Raw genomic sequence first — 16,099 nt, forward strand, 5'->3', positions numbered from 1 at the left:
TCTCTCTGTCCCTCTCTCTCTGTCCCTGTTCCTCTCTCTCTCTCTCTCTTCCTCTCTCTCTCTCTGTCCCTCTCTCCCTCTCTCTCTGTCCCTCTCTCTCTCTCTGTCCCTCTGTCCCTCTCGCTCTCTGTCCCTCTCTCTCTGTCCCTGTTCCTCTCTCTCTCTCTGTTCCTCTCTCTCTCTGTTCCTCTCTCTCTCTCTCTGTTCCTCTCTCTCTCTCTGTTCCTCTCTCTCTCTCTGTCCCTCTCTCTCTGTTCCTCTCTCTCTCTCTGTCCCTCTCTCTCTCTGTTCCTCTCTCTCTCTCTGTTCCTCTCTCTCTCTCTCTCTGTCCCTCTTTCTCTCTCTCTCTCTGTCCCTCTCTCTCTCTCTGTCCCTCTCTCTCTCTCTGTCCCTCTCTCTCTCTCTGTCCCTCTCTCCCTCTCTCTCTCTGTCCCTCTCTCCCTCTCTCTCTCTGTCCCTCTCTCTCTCCCTCTCTCTCTCCTCCCTCTCTCTCTGTCCCTCTCTCTCTCTCTCTCCCTCTCTCTCTCTCTGTCCCTCTCTCTCTCCCTCTCTCTCTCTGTCCCTCTCTCTCTCTCTCTCTCCCTCTCTCTCTCTGTCCCTCTCTCCCTCTCTCTCTCTGTCCCTCTCTCCCTCTCTCTCTCTCTCTCCTCTCTCTCTCTGTCCCTCTCTCTCTCTCTCTCCCTCTCTCCTCTCTCTCTCTGTCCTCTCTCCCTCTCTCCTCTCTCCTCTCTCTCTCTGTCTCTCTCCCTCTCTCTCTCTCTTCCCTCTCTCTCTCTGTCCCTCTCTCTCTCTGTCCCTCTCTCTCATCTCTCTCTCTCTCCTCTCCCTCTCTCTCTCTCTGTCCCTCTCTCCCTCTCTCTCTGTTCCTCTCCCTCTCTCTCTCTCTCTCCCTCTCTCTCTCTGTCCCTCTCTCCCTCTCTCTCCCCTCTCTCCCTCTCTTCTCTCTCTCCCTCTCTCTCTCTCTCTCCCCTCTCTCTCCCTCTCCCTCTCCCTCTCACTCTCCCCCTCTCTCCCTCTCTCTCTCCCTCCCTCTCTCTCTCTCTCTCTCCCCTCTCCCTCTCTCTCTCTGTCCCTCTCTCTCTGTTCCTCTCCCTCTCTCTCTCTCTCTCCCTCTCTCTCTCTCTCTATTCCCCTCTCTCAGCCTGCTGTACCAAGTTCGCACTGATGCTCCTGAGCATGTTGACGGGAGTCCAGTCCCTCCCGACGACAAGACACTCGTCAGAAGCAACAGCTGGACAAGTGGCAACAGTTCTACATGTGAGGGTCCCGACAGCTGTTCACTCCAGTTCGTGAGTACCGCAGGGGTTTATATATAGAATACCAGATACCCGGGAGTGAGTTACAGACTGGAATCTAATCGAGGGGTTCGGGGGGGTTTATATACAGAATAACAGATACCCGGGAGTGAGTTACAGACTGGAATCTAATCGAGGGGTTCGGGGGGGTTTATATATAGAATAACAGATACCCGGGAGTGAGTTACAGACTGGAATCTAATCGAGGGGTTCGGGGGGGTTATATATAGAATAAACAGATACCTGGGAGTGAGTTACAGACTGGAATCTAATCGAGGGGTTCGGGGGGTTTATATATCGAATAACAGATACCCGGGAGTGAGTGACAGACTGGAATCTAATCGAGGGGTTCGGGGGGGTTTATATATAGAATAACAGATACCCGGGAGTGAGTTACAGACTGGAATCTAATCGAGGGGTTCGGGGGGTTTATATATAGAATAACAGATACCCGGGAGTGAGTTACAGACTGGAATCTAATCGAGGGGTTCGGGGGGGTTTATATATAGAATAACAGATACCCGGGAGTGAGTTACAGACTGGAATCTAATCGAGGGGTTCGGGGGGGTTTATATATAGAATAACAGATACCCCGGGAGTGAGTTACAGACTGGAATCTAATCGAGGGGTTCGGGGGGGTTTATATATAGAATAACAGATACCCGGAGTGAGTTACAGACTGGAATCTAATCGAGGGGTTCGGGGGGGTTTATATATAGAATAACAGATACCCGGGAGTGAGTTACAGACTGGAATCTAATCGAGGGGTTCGGGGGGTTTATATATAGAATAACAGATACCTGGGAGTGAGTTACAGACTGGAATCTAATCGAGGGGTTCGGGGGTTTATATATAGAACAACAGATACCCGGGAGTGAGTTACAGACTGGAATCTAATCGAGGGGTTCGGGGGGTTTATATATAGAATAACAGATACCCGGGAGTGAGTTACAGACTGGAATCTAATCGAGGGGTTCGGGGGGGGTTTATATATAGAATAACGGATACCCGGGAGTGAGTTACAGACTGGAATCTAATCGAGGGGTTCGGGGGGTTTATATATAGAATAACAGATACCCGGGAGTGAGTTACAGGCTGGAATCTAATCGAGGGGTTCGGGGGGTTTATATATAGAATAACAGATACCCGGGAGTGAGTTACAGACTGGAATCTAATCGAGGGGTTCGGGGGGTTTATATATAGAATAACAGATACCCGGGAGTGAGTTACAGACTGGAATCTAATCGAGGGGTTCGGGGGGTTTATATATAGAATAACAGATATCCGGGAGTGAGTTACAGACTGGAATCGAATCGAGGGGTTCGGGGGGGTTTATATATAGAATAACAGATACCGGGAGTGAGTTACAGACTGGAATCTAATCGAGGGGTTCGGGGGGGTTTATATATAGAATAACAGATACCCGGGAGTGAGTTACAGACTGGAATCTAATCGAGGGGTTCGGGGGGGTTTATATATAGAATAACAGATACCCGGGGGTGAGTTACAGACTGGAATCTAATCGAGGGGTTCGGGGGGTTTATATATAGAATAACAGATACCCGGGAGTGAGTTACAGACTGGAATCTAATCGAGGGGGTTCGGGGGGGTTTATATATAGAATAACAGATACCCGGGGGTGAGGTGGGGTGAGTTGCAGACTGGAATCTAATCGAGGGGTTCGGGGGGTTTATATATAGAATAACAGATACCCGAGAGTGAGTTACAGACTGGAATCTAATCGAGGGGTTCGGGGGGTTTATATATAGAATAACAGATACCCGGGAGTGAGTTACAGACTGGAATCTAATCGAGGGGTTCGGGGGGTTTATATATAGAATAACAGATACCCGGGAGTGAGTTACAGACTGGAATCTAATCGAGGGGTTCGGGGGGTTTATATATAGAATAACAGATACCCGGGAGTGAGTTACAGACTGGAATCTAATCGAGGGGTTCGGGGGGTTTATATACAGAATAACAGATACCCAGGAGTGAGTTACAGACTGGAATCTAATCGAGGGGTTCGGGGGAGGTCGCAGTACAGGGCTGAGACCCTTGGTGAAGGGTTTGAGCCAATTGAGGAGGGGGAGAGAGGGGAGATGGTGTGCGTTTCGGATGCGAACAGTGTCTGACCACGCGTCGTTTGTCGTCACAGATTAAGGAAAAGCTGGACGGGAGTGTCCTGAGTGGCGAGCACAGGTTGCCTTCGCTGCCCGAGCTTGCTGGTGAGTGCTGCGGACCTGGAGTCAGTGCAGGTAAACACAACCATCGCTCCCCCCTCCCAGTGTCTCCCACCCATCTCAGGCCTACTGCCCCCCTCCTCACTCGCCAAAGTTCTCCCCTCCCCATCCCATCCCATCGCCCCCCGCCACCCCCGAGGGGACAGGTCCTCGTTGGCACCCAGGGTGCCTCAGTTGAATGGTTTGTCCCCCACCCACCCCAGATCTCCATGGATACAGATCGGTCATGATCTCATTGAAAGGGCGGAACGGACTGGAGGGGCCGAATGGGCCTCCTCCTGTTCCTATAGTAACAGGCTCGAGGGGCTGAATGGCCTCCTCCTGTTCCTGTGTAACAGGCTCGAGGGGCTGAATGGGCCTCCTCCTGTTCCTATAGTAACTGGCTCGAGGGGCTGAATGGCCCTTCTCCTGTTCCTGTTGGCAATATCACATCAGCCTCCCGTTATACAACCCGATATTCTGTTGCATTAAAGACAGAGTGAGAGAGAGAGAGACAGATAGAGAGAGAGATAGAGAGAGGGGAACGAGGAGAGAGAGAGAGAGACAGACAGACAGACAGATAGAGAGAGAGAGAGAGAGACAGATAGAGAGGGAGAAAGAGAGACAGATAGAGAGGGAGAGAGAGAGACAGATAGAGAGGGAGAGAGAGAGACAGATAGAGAGAGGAGAGAGAGAGACAGATAGAGAGGGAGAGAGAGAGAGAGAGATAGAGAGAGAGAGACAGATAGAGAAAGACAGATAGAGAGAGACAGATTGAGAGAGAGAGAAAGAGACGGATAGAGAGGGAGAGAGAGAGAGAGACAGAGAGTGAGATAGAGAGAGAGTGAGAGAGAGAGAGTGAGGTGGAGAGAGAGAGAGAGAGAAAGAGACAAATAGAGAGAGAAGAGAGAGAGAGTGAGACAGACTGAGAGAGAGAGAGAGAATCTTAGAATGATACCGCACAGAAAGATCCCATTCTGCCCATCGTGGCCTGTGCTAGCTCTTTGAAAGATCTATCCAATCAGTCCCACTCCCCCCTGCTCTTTCCCCGTATCCCTGTAAATTTTTCTCCTTTGATTATTTCTCCGATTCCCCTTTTGAAAGTTATTATTGAATCTGCTCCCTTTCAGGCAGCGAATTCCAGATCAGAACAACTCGCTGCGTTAAAAAGACATTCTCCTCATCTCCCCCCCTCTGGCTCTTTTCCCGATCACCTTAAATCCGTGCCCTCTGCTCACCAACCCTCCTGCCCACCGGAAACAGTCTCTCCTTATTTACTCTCTCAAAACCCCTTCATGATTTTGAACCCCTCGATTAAATCTCTCCCCCTTAACCTTCTCTGCTCTGAGGGGAACGACCCCAGATTCTCCAGTCTCTCCGCATCACTGAGGTCCCTCATCCCTGGGACCATTCTGGTAAATCTCCTCTGCACCCTCTCTAAGGCCTTCACATCTTTCCTAAAGAGCGGGGCCCAGAACTGGACCCAATTCTCCAGCTGAGGTCTAACCCAGTGTTTTATAAAGGGTTTAGTATAACTCCCTTGCTTTTGTACTCTGTGCCTCTATTAATAAAGCCCAGGATCCCAGATGCTTTTTTTGTTAAACCTTATCGACCTGTCCTGCCATCTCCATGTGTGAGGCTATCAAGATATTCAACAATGGGGCTTCTCGCCCAACCCCATCAACTGACCAGCACCAGGAACCCTGGGCTGGTATTTCATCCTCCCAGGGTAACTCAGCACAGGCCCGGGACGAGGGGCTCAGTCCCACACCGGGGTGGGGGGTGGGGGGCAATGAACAACAGAGCCAGTGAATGGGAGTCTCTGGAAGTCCCAGTTTGCTCTTTAACGATCAGTGTTGGGGGGAGTTGCAGTGTTGGGCCAATATCACGGAGAAGAGGTCATCGTTTATTGAGTTGCAATCAAACCACCATCCACAAAACCGTCAAATGTTAACGAGCTCTTAACGAGGTGTGAGGGGGTACATTTTGGTCAGAAGAATAAGGAGGCCTCATATTGATTGGATAATAAGAGTCTAAATGGGGGAGAGGAGCAGAGGGATCTGGGGGTACAGATACACAAATCACCAAAAGTAATGACACAGGTTAATAAGGCCGTAAAAAAGGCAAATCAAGCACTGGGGTTCATTTCTAGAGGGGTAGAATTGAAAATCAGAGAAGTTATGTTAAACTTGTATAGAACCTTGGTTAGACCACACTGGGAGCACTGTGTACAGTTCTGGTCTCCATATACCTTGGTTAGACCACACTTGGAGCACTGTGCACAGTTCTGGTCTCCATATACCTTGGTTAGACCACACTTGGAGCACTGTGCACAGTTCTGGTCTCCATATACCTTGGTTAGACCACACTTGGAGCACTGTGCACAGTTCTGGTCTCCATATACCTTGGTTAGACCACACTTGGAGCACTGTGTACAGTTCTGGTCTCCATATACCTTGGTTAGACCACACTGGGAGCACTGTGCACAGTTCTGGTCTCCATATTCCTTGGTTAGACCACACTTGGAGCACTGTGCACAGTTCTGGTCTCCATATTCCTTGGTTAGACCACACTTGGAGCACTGTGAACAGTTCTGGTCTCCATATACCTTGGTTGGACCACACTTGGAGCACTGTGCACAGTTCTGGTCTCCATATACCTGGGTTAGACCACACTTGGAGCACTGTGCACAGTTCTGGTCTCCATATACCTGGGTTAGACCACACTTGGAGCACTGTGCACAGTTCTGGTCTCCATATACCTTGGTTAGACCACACTTGGAGCACTGTGCACAGTTCTGGTCTCCATATACCTTGGTTAGACCACACTTGGAGCACTGTGCACAGTTCTGGTCTCCATATACCTTGGTTAGACCACACTTGGAGCACTGTGCACAGTTCTGGTCTCCATATACCTTGGTTAGACCACACTTGGAGCACTGTGCACAGTTCTGGTCTCCATATACCTTGGTTAGACCACACTTGGAGCACTGTGCACAGTTCTGGTCTCCATATTATAAACAGGATATGGAGGCACTGGAGAAGGTGCAAAAAAGATTCACAAGGATGATGCCAGAACTGAGAGGTTATAAACTATCAGGAAAGGCTGAACAGACTGGGGCTCTTTTCTCTCGAAAAGGGAAGATGTGGAGATGCCGGTGATGGACTGGGGTTGACAATTGTAAACAATTTTACAACACCAAGTTATAGTCCAGCAATTTTATTTTAAATTCACAAGCTTTCGGAGACTTCCTCCTTCCTCAGGTAAATGTTCAGGAGCTCCTTGAAGCCTACGCATTTATACATATAGAACAATACATGGTGTTTACAGACTGCCCCTGCAACTGCCCGTTGCCAAGGCAATCACCGTGTTCAGACAGAGAGGTGTCACCTGCAGAACCCCCGAATACACATTCAACAAAAAAACAAACAGGAAAAAAAACAGAGAGAGGCAGAAACATCCGGAAGGCAGAGAGAGCCAGCAAATGACCCATTATATTAAAAACAGATAACATTTGTTCGCTGGTGGGGTAACGTGTAGCGTGACATGAACCCAAGATCCCGGTTGAGGCCGTCCTCATGGGTGCGGAACTTGGCTATCAATTTCTGCTCGACGATTTTGCGTTGTCGTGTGTCTCGAAGGCCGCCTTGGAGTACGCTTACCCGAAGGTCGGTGGATGAATGTCCATGACTGCTGAAGTGTTCCCCGACTGGGAGGGAACCCTCCTGTCTGGCGATTGTTGCGTGGTGTCCGTTCATCCGTTGTCGCAGCGTCTGCATGGTCTCGCCAATGTACCATGCTCTGGGGCATCCTTTCCTGCAACGTATGAGGTAGACAACGTTGGCCGAGTCACAGGAGTATGAACCATGCACCTGGTGGGTGGTGTCCTCTCGTGTGATGGTGGTATCTGTGTCGATGATCTGGCATGTCTTGCAGAGGTTACCGTGGCAGGGTTGTGTGGCGTCGTGGACGCTGTTCTCTTGAAAGCTGGGTAATTTGCTGCGAACGATGGTCTGTTTGAGGTTGGGTGGCTGTTTAAAGGCGAGTAGTGGAGGTGTGGGGATGGCCATAGCGAGGTGTTCGTCGTCATTGATGACATGTTGAAGGCTGCGGGGAACATGGCGTAGTTTCTCCGCTCCGGGGAAGTACTGGACGACGAAGGGTACTCTGTTGGTTGCGTCCCGTGTTAGTCTCCTGAGGAGGTCTATGCGATTTTTTGCTGTGGCCCGTCGGAACTGTCGATCGATGAGTCGAGCATCATATCCCGTTCTTACCAGGGCGTCTTTCAGCGTCTGTAGGTGTCCATCGCGTTCCTCCTCGTCTGAGCAGACCCTGTGTATTCGCAGGGCCTGTCCATAGGGGATGGCCTCTTTGACGTGGTTAGGGTGGAAGCTGGAAAAGTGGAGCATCGTGAGGTTGTCCGTGGGCTTGCGGTAGAGTGAGGTGCTGAGGTGCCCGTCTTTGATGGAGATTCGTGTGTCCAAGAAAGAAACTGATTCTGAGGAGTAGTCCATGGTGAGCTTGATGGTGGGATGGAACTTGTTGATGTTATCGTGTAGTCTCTTTAGTGATTCCTTGCCGTGGGTCCATAGAAAGAAAATGTCGTCGATGTATCTGGTGTATAGTGTTGGTTGGAGGTCTTGTGCAGTGAAGAAGTCCTGCTCGAACTTGTGCATGAAAATCTTGGCGTATTGGGGTGCGAATTTGGTCCCCAGGGAAGACTGAGGGGTGACCTGATCGAGGTCTTTAAGATTATGAAAGGGTTCGATAGGGTAGACGTAGAGAAAATGTTTCCACTTGTGGGGGGAGACCAGAACTAGGGGGCCATAAATATAAGATAGTCAGTAATAAATCCAATCGGGAATTCAGGAGAAACTTCTTTCCCCAGAGAGTGGTGAGAATGTGGAACTCACTCCCACAAGGAGTAGTTGAGGTGAATAGTGTAGATGGATTTAAGGGGAAGCTGGATAAACACATGAGGGAGAAAGGGATAGAAGGATAGGGTGAGAGGGTGAGAGGGAGTCGGGAGGGAGGAGACTCGTGTGGAGCATAAACACCGGGATAGACCTGTTGGGCCGAATGGCCTGTTTCTGTTCTGTACATTCTGTGTGATAATCAGGCCATCAAATCCCAAATCCGTGAGTCAACAATATAGAATGACCTGGGGTCAAACAGAGGGGCTGAAGGGCTCCTCTTTCTCCGCATGGGGGACTGGGTGGGGAGCAGGGGGTCAGACACTGTCCTCTCACCCTCTCTGGGACCCGGGGTCCAAACCCAGACCCCGATAGAGGGGCTGAAGGGCTCATATTTGGACCCGAAAGATTTGGGTGAAACCAGGCCCTCCCGGGTACAGAGTCCGAGGACAGTTTGACCCCGACATTGGCAGTTTCAATGAGTTAAGGTCCCCTGACCTTTTTGGACTCTGGGGGAATCGAGGGATACGGGGATCGGGCGGGAAAGTGGAGTTGAGGTCGAAGATCAGCCACGATCTGATTGAACGGCGGAGCAGGCTCGAGGGGCCGAATGGCCGACTCCTGCTCCTATTTCTCATGTTCTACTTTGGAGAGAGAGTCAGGAGCTCAGGAGATAACGTCCCCCTCTCCTTCCCAGGCAGAAGAGAGCCTTCCCACCATGGACAGGTACCTCCGCACCTATGAGAGACATCTAACATGGCTGAAAAGCACCAAGCCCATCGCTAAGACATCGCTGGATCACAAGATCACTGAAGTTCTCACGCTCTTGCAGAACCTGGCCAACCGGGTGGAAGACGAGGTAAGGGGTTGAGATGAAAAGCCAATGGTGGCCATACAACGACATTAACTTTTATGCAGCATCTTTAACGTAGTGTGAGCCCTGTCGCACACTCTGTCTCTCGCCTCTGAGTGAGAAGGTCATGGGGTCGAGCCCCCACTCCAGAGACTTGAGCTCCATAATCCAGGCCCACACTCCCCCGGTGCCAGTACTGAGGGAGTGCCGCACTGTCGGAGGTGCCGTCTTTCGGATGAGACGTTAAACCGAGGGCCCCGTCTGCCCCTCTCAAGTGGCCATAAAAGATGACGAGTGGAGAGGGGGGAGTTCTCCCCGGTGTTCTGGGCCCGATATTTCTCCCTCAACCAACAATAAACAAAAATTACCTGGTCATTTATCTCATTGCTGTCTGTGGGATCTTGCTGTGCACTAATTGGCTGCCACGTTTCCGACATTACAACAGTGATGACACGTCCTATCTCTTTTAAAAGTTCCCGAGGCACTTCACGGGATTAATCGGACAAAAATTGACACAAAGCCAAAGAATTACCTCGAATTTGCAGCACAGAAACAGGCCATTCGGCCCAACTGGCCCATGCTGGTGTTTGTGCTCCACTCGAGCCTCCTCCCTCCCACCCGCCTTCATCTAACCCTCTCAGCATATCTAAGAAGGAGATATTCGGACAGAAAGAGGTAGGTTTTAAGGAGCGTCTTAAAAGGGGGGAGAGAGGGGGGGCGAGGTTTCGGGACGTAGGGACAGAAGGCGGCCATTCAGCCCCTCGAGCCTGTTCCGCCATTCAGTTAGATCATGGCTGATCTGTATCTTAGCTCCCTCTACCAGCCTTGGTTCCTTTAATACCCTCTACCCAACAAAAATCGATCAATCTCCGTTTTGAAAGTCCCATTGACCCCCCCCAACGAGCCCCAAAAGCTTTTTTTTTGCGGGGGGGAGAGAGTTCCAGATTTCCACTCCCCCTTTGCGCGGAGAATTGCTTCCTGACGTCACCCCTGAACGGCCTGGCTCTAATTTTATGGACGATAAAGTGCCGCATAACAGGCTTGTCATCAAGATTGCGGCCCATGGAATAAAGGGGGCAGTCGCAACATGGGCACAGAATTGGCTAAGGGACAGGAAACAGAGAGTAGTGGTGAACGGTTGTTTTTCGGTCTGGAGGGAGGTGTACAGTGGTGTTCCCCAGGGGTCGGTGCTGGGACCACTGCCTTTCTTGATATATATTAATGACTTGGACTTGGGTGTACAGGGCACGATTTCCAAATCTGCAGATGACACAAAACTTGGAAGGGTAGTGAACAGTGAGGAGGATAGTGATAGACTTCAAGAGGATATAGACAGGCTGGTGGAATGGGCGGACACGTGGCAGATGAAATTTAACGCAGGAAAATGTGAAGTGATACATTTCGGTAGGAGAGGCAATGAGCATCTCCAACAAGAGAGAGTCTAACCACCTCCCCTTGACATTCAACGGCATTACCATCGCCAAATCCCCCACCATCAACATCCTGGGGGTCACCATTGACCAGAAACTTAACTGGACCAGCCATATAAATACTGTGGCTACAAGAGCAGGTCAGAGGCTGGGTATTCTGCGGCGAGTGACTCACCTCCTGACTCCCCAAAGCCTTTCCGCCATCTACAAGGCACAAGTCAGGAGTGCGATGGAATACTCTCCACTTGCCTGGATGAGTGCAGCTCCAACAACACTCAAGAAGCTCGACACCATCCAGGGCAAAGCAGCCCGCTTGATTGGCACCCCATCCACCACCCTAAACATTCACTCCCTTCACCACCGGCGCACCGTGGCTGCAGTGTGTACCATCCACAGGATGCACTGCAGCAACTCGCCAAGGCTTCTTCGACAGCACCCCCCCGAACCCAGATTCAATCGCGGCTCTCAGAGAGGGAATCGGATAAATACTTGAAGGGAAAAAAATCTGCAGGGCTACGGGGGGAAAAGAGCGGGGCTCGCTTGATTGCTCTTACAAAGAGCTGGCACGGGCCTCGATGGGCCGAATGGGCTCCTTCTGTGCTGCAACCTTTCTACGATAAATATATAAATAGTAAAAGGTTAACCAAAGATAGCATGGGACCGAGCAGGGACACAAAAGGAGATCGTCTTGTAGAGGCAGAGGGCACGACTGAGGCACTAAATGAATACTTCACTAGAGAGGGGGACGCTGCCATTGGAGCAGTAAAGGAGAAGGTAGAAGCAATATTGGAGAGGGTAAAGATAGATAAAGAGGAGGTACTTAAAAGATTGGCAGGACTCACAGTAGAAAAGTCACCCGGTCCGGATGGGACGCACCCTAGGTTACTGAGGGAAGTAAGGGTGGAAATTGCGGAGATACTGGCCATAATCTTCCAAACATCCGGAGATACGGGGATGGTGCCAGAGGACTGCAAATGTTACACCCTCATTCAAAACAGGGGAGAGGGATAAACCCCGGCAATAACAGGGCCAATCGGCCCAACGTCGGTGGTGGGGGGGCGGGGGGAGCTTTTAGGAACAGGAGATGGGCCATTCGGCCCCTCGTGCCTGCTCCGCCATTTGAGAAGATCATGGGCTGATCTTGGAAGCCTTTTGGGGGGAGAAAGAATTCCAGATGTTCTGGGCACCGCACCTTCGGAAGGACATACTGGCCTTGGAGGGAGTGCAGCGTAGGTTTACTGGAATGGTACCCGGACTTCAAGGGGTTAAGTTACGAGGAGAGATTACACAAATTGGGGGTTGTATTCTCTGGAGTTTCGAAGGTTAAGGGGCGATCTGATGGAAGTTTATAAGATATTAAGGGGAACGGATAGGGTGGACGGAGAGAGACTATTTCCGCTGGTTGGGGATTCTAGGAGTAGGGGGCACAGTCTAAAAATTAGAGCCAGACCTTTCAGGAGCGAGATCAGAAAACATTTCTACACACAAAGGGTGGTAGAAGTTTGGGACTCTCTTCCGCAAACGGCAATTGATACTAGCTCAATTGCTAAATTTAAATCTGAGATAGATAGCTTTTAAGGTATTAAGGGATATGGGCCAAAGGCAGGTATATGGAGTTAGATCACAGATCGGCCCATGATCTTATCAAATGGCGGAGCAGGGCACGAGGGGCTGAACGGCCTCCTCCTGTTCCGATGTTCGTACTTTCCCACCTTGGACTCCATCTGCCACTGTTTTACCCTCTCACTTCATCTATCAATGTCCCTCTGCAAACGTTCTGCTCCCATCTCCATTATTTACGGTGCCTCCTAACTTAGTGTCGTCAGCGAACGTAGAAATATGACCCGTTATTCCTTCATCCTTGTCATTCATAAACGCCGTGAAAAGCTGAGTCCCCAGTACAGATGCCCCGGGGTGGGGGGCACCACTGGTCACATCCTGCCAACTTGAGTCCCTCCCCATTGACCCTACTCCCTGTCTCCTCCCTCCTAAGCAGTTCCCCACTCAAGCCAATAGGTGGCCTCCAATTCCATGCGCTCTCGTTTTTGTTAACAGTCTTTCATGTGGAACCTCGTCAGATGTCTTCTGGATGTCCATGTAAATAACATCTGCCGACACTCCCTTAATCTACCACGTCGCTGACCTCCTCAAAGGAGTTCAACTGCGTTCGTTACCCTGAACAAAAACCCATGCTGGCTCTCCCTCATCAGCTCACGTCTGTCCCAACAGCTCAAGCTCGGGCACGGAATTACACCGAACCTCTCTCACTTTTTCCCCCGCGTGGAATTCACCCAATGGGACCTCCTGTGTGCAAAGGGATTGCTTGTTAAAGCCCCCCCCCACCGCCCCCATTTAAAGAGACAGCCCACCATTCCACATTTAAAGAGACAGTCCAGCATTCCACATTTAAAGAGACAGCCCACCATTCCACATTTAAAGAGACAGCCCACCATTCCACATTTGGAGAGACAGCCCACCATTCCACATTTAAAGAGACAGCCCACCATTCCACATTTAAAGAGACAGCCCACCATTCCACATTTAAAGAGACAGCCCACCATTCCACATTTAAAGAGACAGCCCACCATTCCACATTTAGAGAGACAGCCCACCATTCCACATTTAAAGAGACAGCCCACCATTCCACATTTAAAGAGACAGTCCACCATTCCACATTTAAAGAGACAGTCCAGCATTCCACATTTAAAGAGACAGTCCACCATTCCACATTTAGAGAGACAGCCCACCATTCCACATTTAAAGAGACAGTCCGGCATTAGCTGCATTTAAAGATACAGTCCACCGTTCCGCACTTAAAGAGACAGTCCACCATTCTGCGTTTGAAGAAACGGTGCCCCACCCACCCACCCCCCACCCTCCTCCGCATAGGCCAAGACTGACGACCGCCACTTTGTGGAGCTGAAACTGACATCTCTCTCTTTCTCCTCCAATCGCAGATGCAGAGGCTGAACCTCCCACAGAGCACGGCCCCGCCCCTCTCGCTGACCGACGGCGGGGAGTGGTCGACCCTCCGGGCCGGGTTCATCATCCTGCGCGACCTGCGGACCTTCGTCAACAAGATGGCGCACGAGCTCATGGCGCTGAAGCTGAGGCGCTGAAGAGGGGTGACGAGGCTCCCCAACCCCCCGGGTTTGGAGGGGGAGCGGGGGGGAGGGGGGGGGGAGGCGCGACGCACCTCCGGAATCTTCCGCCGCGTGCACGAACTGCGACCATCCTCCTCATCCCCTTTGCTCTGTTTATCTCTCTCTGTCCCTCTCTCTCTCTCTCTGCTCATGCCTCAGCAGACGATTCCCCTCCCCGAGTTGAGAGAGAGAGAGAGAGACTCTCGTATTTTATTCCTACCAGCAGCCAACAAAATGGCGGCGCCCCCACGAGGAGCAGGGGGCACTCAAGGTGGGCGAATCCATTGGAATTCCGTTGCCAATAGCGACCAACATTTTTTTTTTTTTAAATTTCGATTTGGGCGGCGGAAAGAGCCTGATCATTCCTCTCTGCAAAAAAAAGACCAGAAACAAGGGTTTTGTTCCTATTTATAATTTATTGATTTAAGTTATTGCTTATTAATTAATTAATTTATTTATTTATGCTGCACTTCCCGGAATCTTCCTTGCTTGGCGCTCCGGGCCCCTGTCTATAGCGTGAGAGTGAGCTCCCAGGCGCGATTATTTTCATATTTTTATATAGAAGTCTACGTTTAGTGCCTCAAAGCCGCGCCGTGGGTCGTTATTAACAGTTCAAGAGAGCGAATGTAGCAAGAGAAAAGCCCTTGGAACCTCGTGGGCTGAACCAAACCGGTGTTAGATTTCCTGCGATTAATTCCGCATGGGTCTAGATCTCCCACCCTAACAGCCTTGTGGGGGAGCGAGCACCTTCACCCCAAGGACTGCAATGGTTACGTGGAGCGTACAGCACAGCAAAACAGGCCATTCGGCCCAGCAGGTCTATCCCGGTGTTTATGCTCCACACGAGCCTCCTCCCTCCCTACTCCATCTCACCCTATCCTTCTATCCCTTTCTCCCTCGTGTGTTTATCCGGCTTCCCCTTAAATCCATCCACACTATTCACCTCAACTACTCCTTGTGGGAGCGAGTTCCACATTCTCACCGCTCTCTGGGGAAAGAAGTTTCTCCCGAATTCCCGATTGGATTAGCCAATTCTGTCTTATATTTATGGCCCCCTGGTTTTCATAGTCTCATCGTCGGAGGAGGCCATTCGGCCCCTCGTGCCTGTGCCAGCTCTTTGAAAGAGCGATCCGATTGGTCCCATTCCCCCCGCTCCTTCCCCCTCGTCTTCCCTGAGGCTCGAGGGTTCTGGCCGCTCGCAGCCCGAGTCCGTGGCTTGACGGGACTGACTCTTTCTCTCTACCTCCTCTGAGCCCCCACGCTGCCAGAGACTCGACCCCCCCCCGCGTAATCCAGGCCGACACTCACCCCCCCCGCCGGCGCCTGTACCGAGGGAGTGCTGCACTGCCAGAGGTGCCGTCTTTCGTCTCAGCCCTCAGACCGAGGGGCCCTCACCCCACCCCACCCCCACCCTCCTTCCTGTCTGCCCCGTTCAGCAAACTCAGCTGGGCCTTTCCTGCGTTTTCCGTGTGACCCCCGCCCCCGCATTGTCAAGCTGTCCGAGGGGTGGACGGGATCTGTGTGCGTTTTAAATTCTGTATTTAAATTGTTATTTATAGACTGTAATGAATGTTTTATTAATTTATTGGCCTCTATTTATTCGCGAGTCGTTATTTATCCAGGATTTGGGAATGGGGGAGGCTCTCGGTTCCCCACAGAAGCTCAGTCTCACTTATTGTCATTCAGAGCTGGAGCAGATTTTAGTGCTTTGTAATAAAAAAGGAATAAAGAGATTTTTTTTCACAAAAAATAAAATCAGTTTGGTACCTCTGTGTGTGTCTGTGTGAGTGTGTGTCTGTGTGTGTCTGTGTCTGTGTGTGTCTGTGTGTGAGTGTGTGTCTGTGTGAGTGTGTGTCTGTGTGAGTGTGTGTCTGTGTCTGTGTGTGTCTGTGTCTGTGTGTGTCTGTGTGAGTGTGTGTCTGTGTGAGTGTGTGTCTGTGTCTGTGTGAGTGTGTGTGTCTGTGTGAGTGTGTCTGTGTGAGTGTGCATTTGTGTGTCTGTGAGTGTGTGTCTGTGTGTCTGTGTGAGTGTGCATTTGTGTGTCTGTGAGTGTGTGTCTGTGTGTCTGTGTGTGAGTGTGAGAGCATATGTGTGTCTGTCCATGTTTGAGTGCGAGTGTGTGAGTGAGTATGCAATGTGGGTGCGAGGAGTGAATGGTAGTGGACTGTCCCTTTAAAGAGCAATGAATGGTAGTGGACTGTCCCTTTAAAGAGCAATGAATGGTAGTGGACTGTCCCTTTAAA

General features: G+C 50.8%; 1 protein-coding gene across 1 annotated transcript; it reads left to right on the top strand.

The window, feature by feature from the left end:
- The first annotated feature begins 3,459 nt into the window (after window positions 1–3,459).
- LOC137314507 (interleukin-11-like) lies at window positions 3,460–14,178 on the top strand. The gene is made up of 3 exons (XM_067979820.1): window positions 3,460–3,553; window positions 9,128–9,289; window positions 13,671–14,178. The coding sequence occupies exons 2-3, from the start codon at window positions 9,149–9,151 to the stop codon at window positions 13,830–13,832; spliced, it is 303 nt and encodes a 100-aa protein (XP_067835921.1). The 5' UTR covers window positions 3,460–3,553; window positions 9,128–9,148; the 3' UTR covers window positions 13,833–14,178.
- The last annotated feature ends 1,921 nt before the right edge of the window (window positions 14,179–16,099 follow it).

Source organism: Heptranchias perlo, unplaced genomic scaffold (assembly GCF_035084215.1).
Source record: "Heptranchias perlo isolate sHepPer1 unplaced genomic scaffold, sHepPer1.hap1 HAP1_SCAFFOLD_514, whole genome shotgun sequence".
NCBI classification, from domain to species: domain Eukaryota; kingdom Metazoa; phylum Chordata; class Chondrichthyes; order Hexanchiformes; family Hexanchidae; genus Heptranchias; species Heptranchias perlo.

Bases quoted from the DNA above. Each gene is read 5' to 3' on its own strand.
- LOC137314507 (XM_067979820.1), top strand. From the start codon at position 9,149: ATGGACAGGTACCTCCGCACCTATGAGAGACATCTAACATGGCTGAAA. The intron at 9,290-13,670 runs GTAAGGGGTTGA...CTCCAATCGCAG, and splicing joins CCAACCGGGTGGAAGACGAG to ATGCAGAGGCTGAACCTCCC.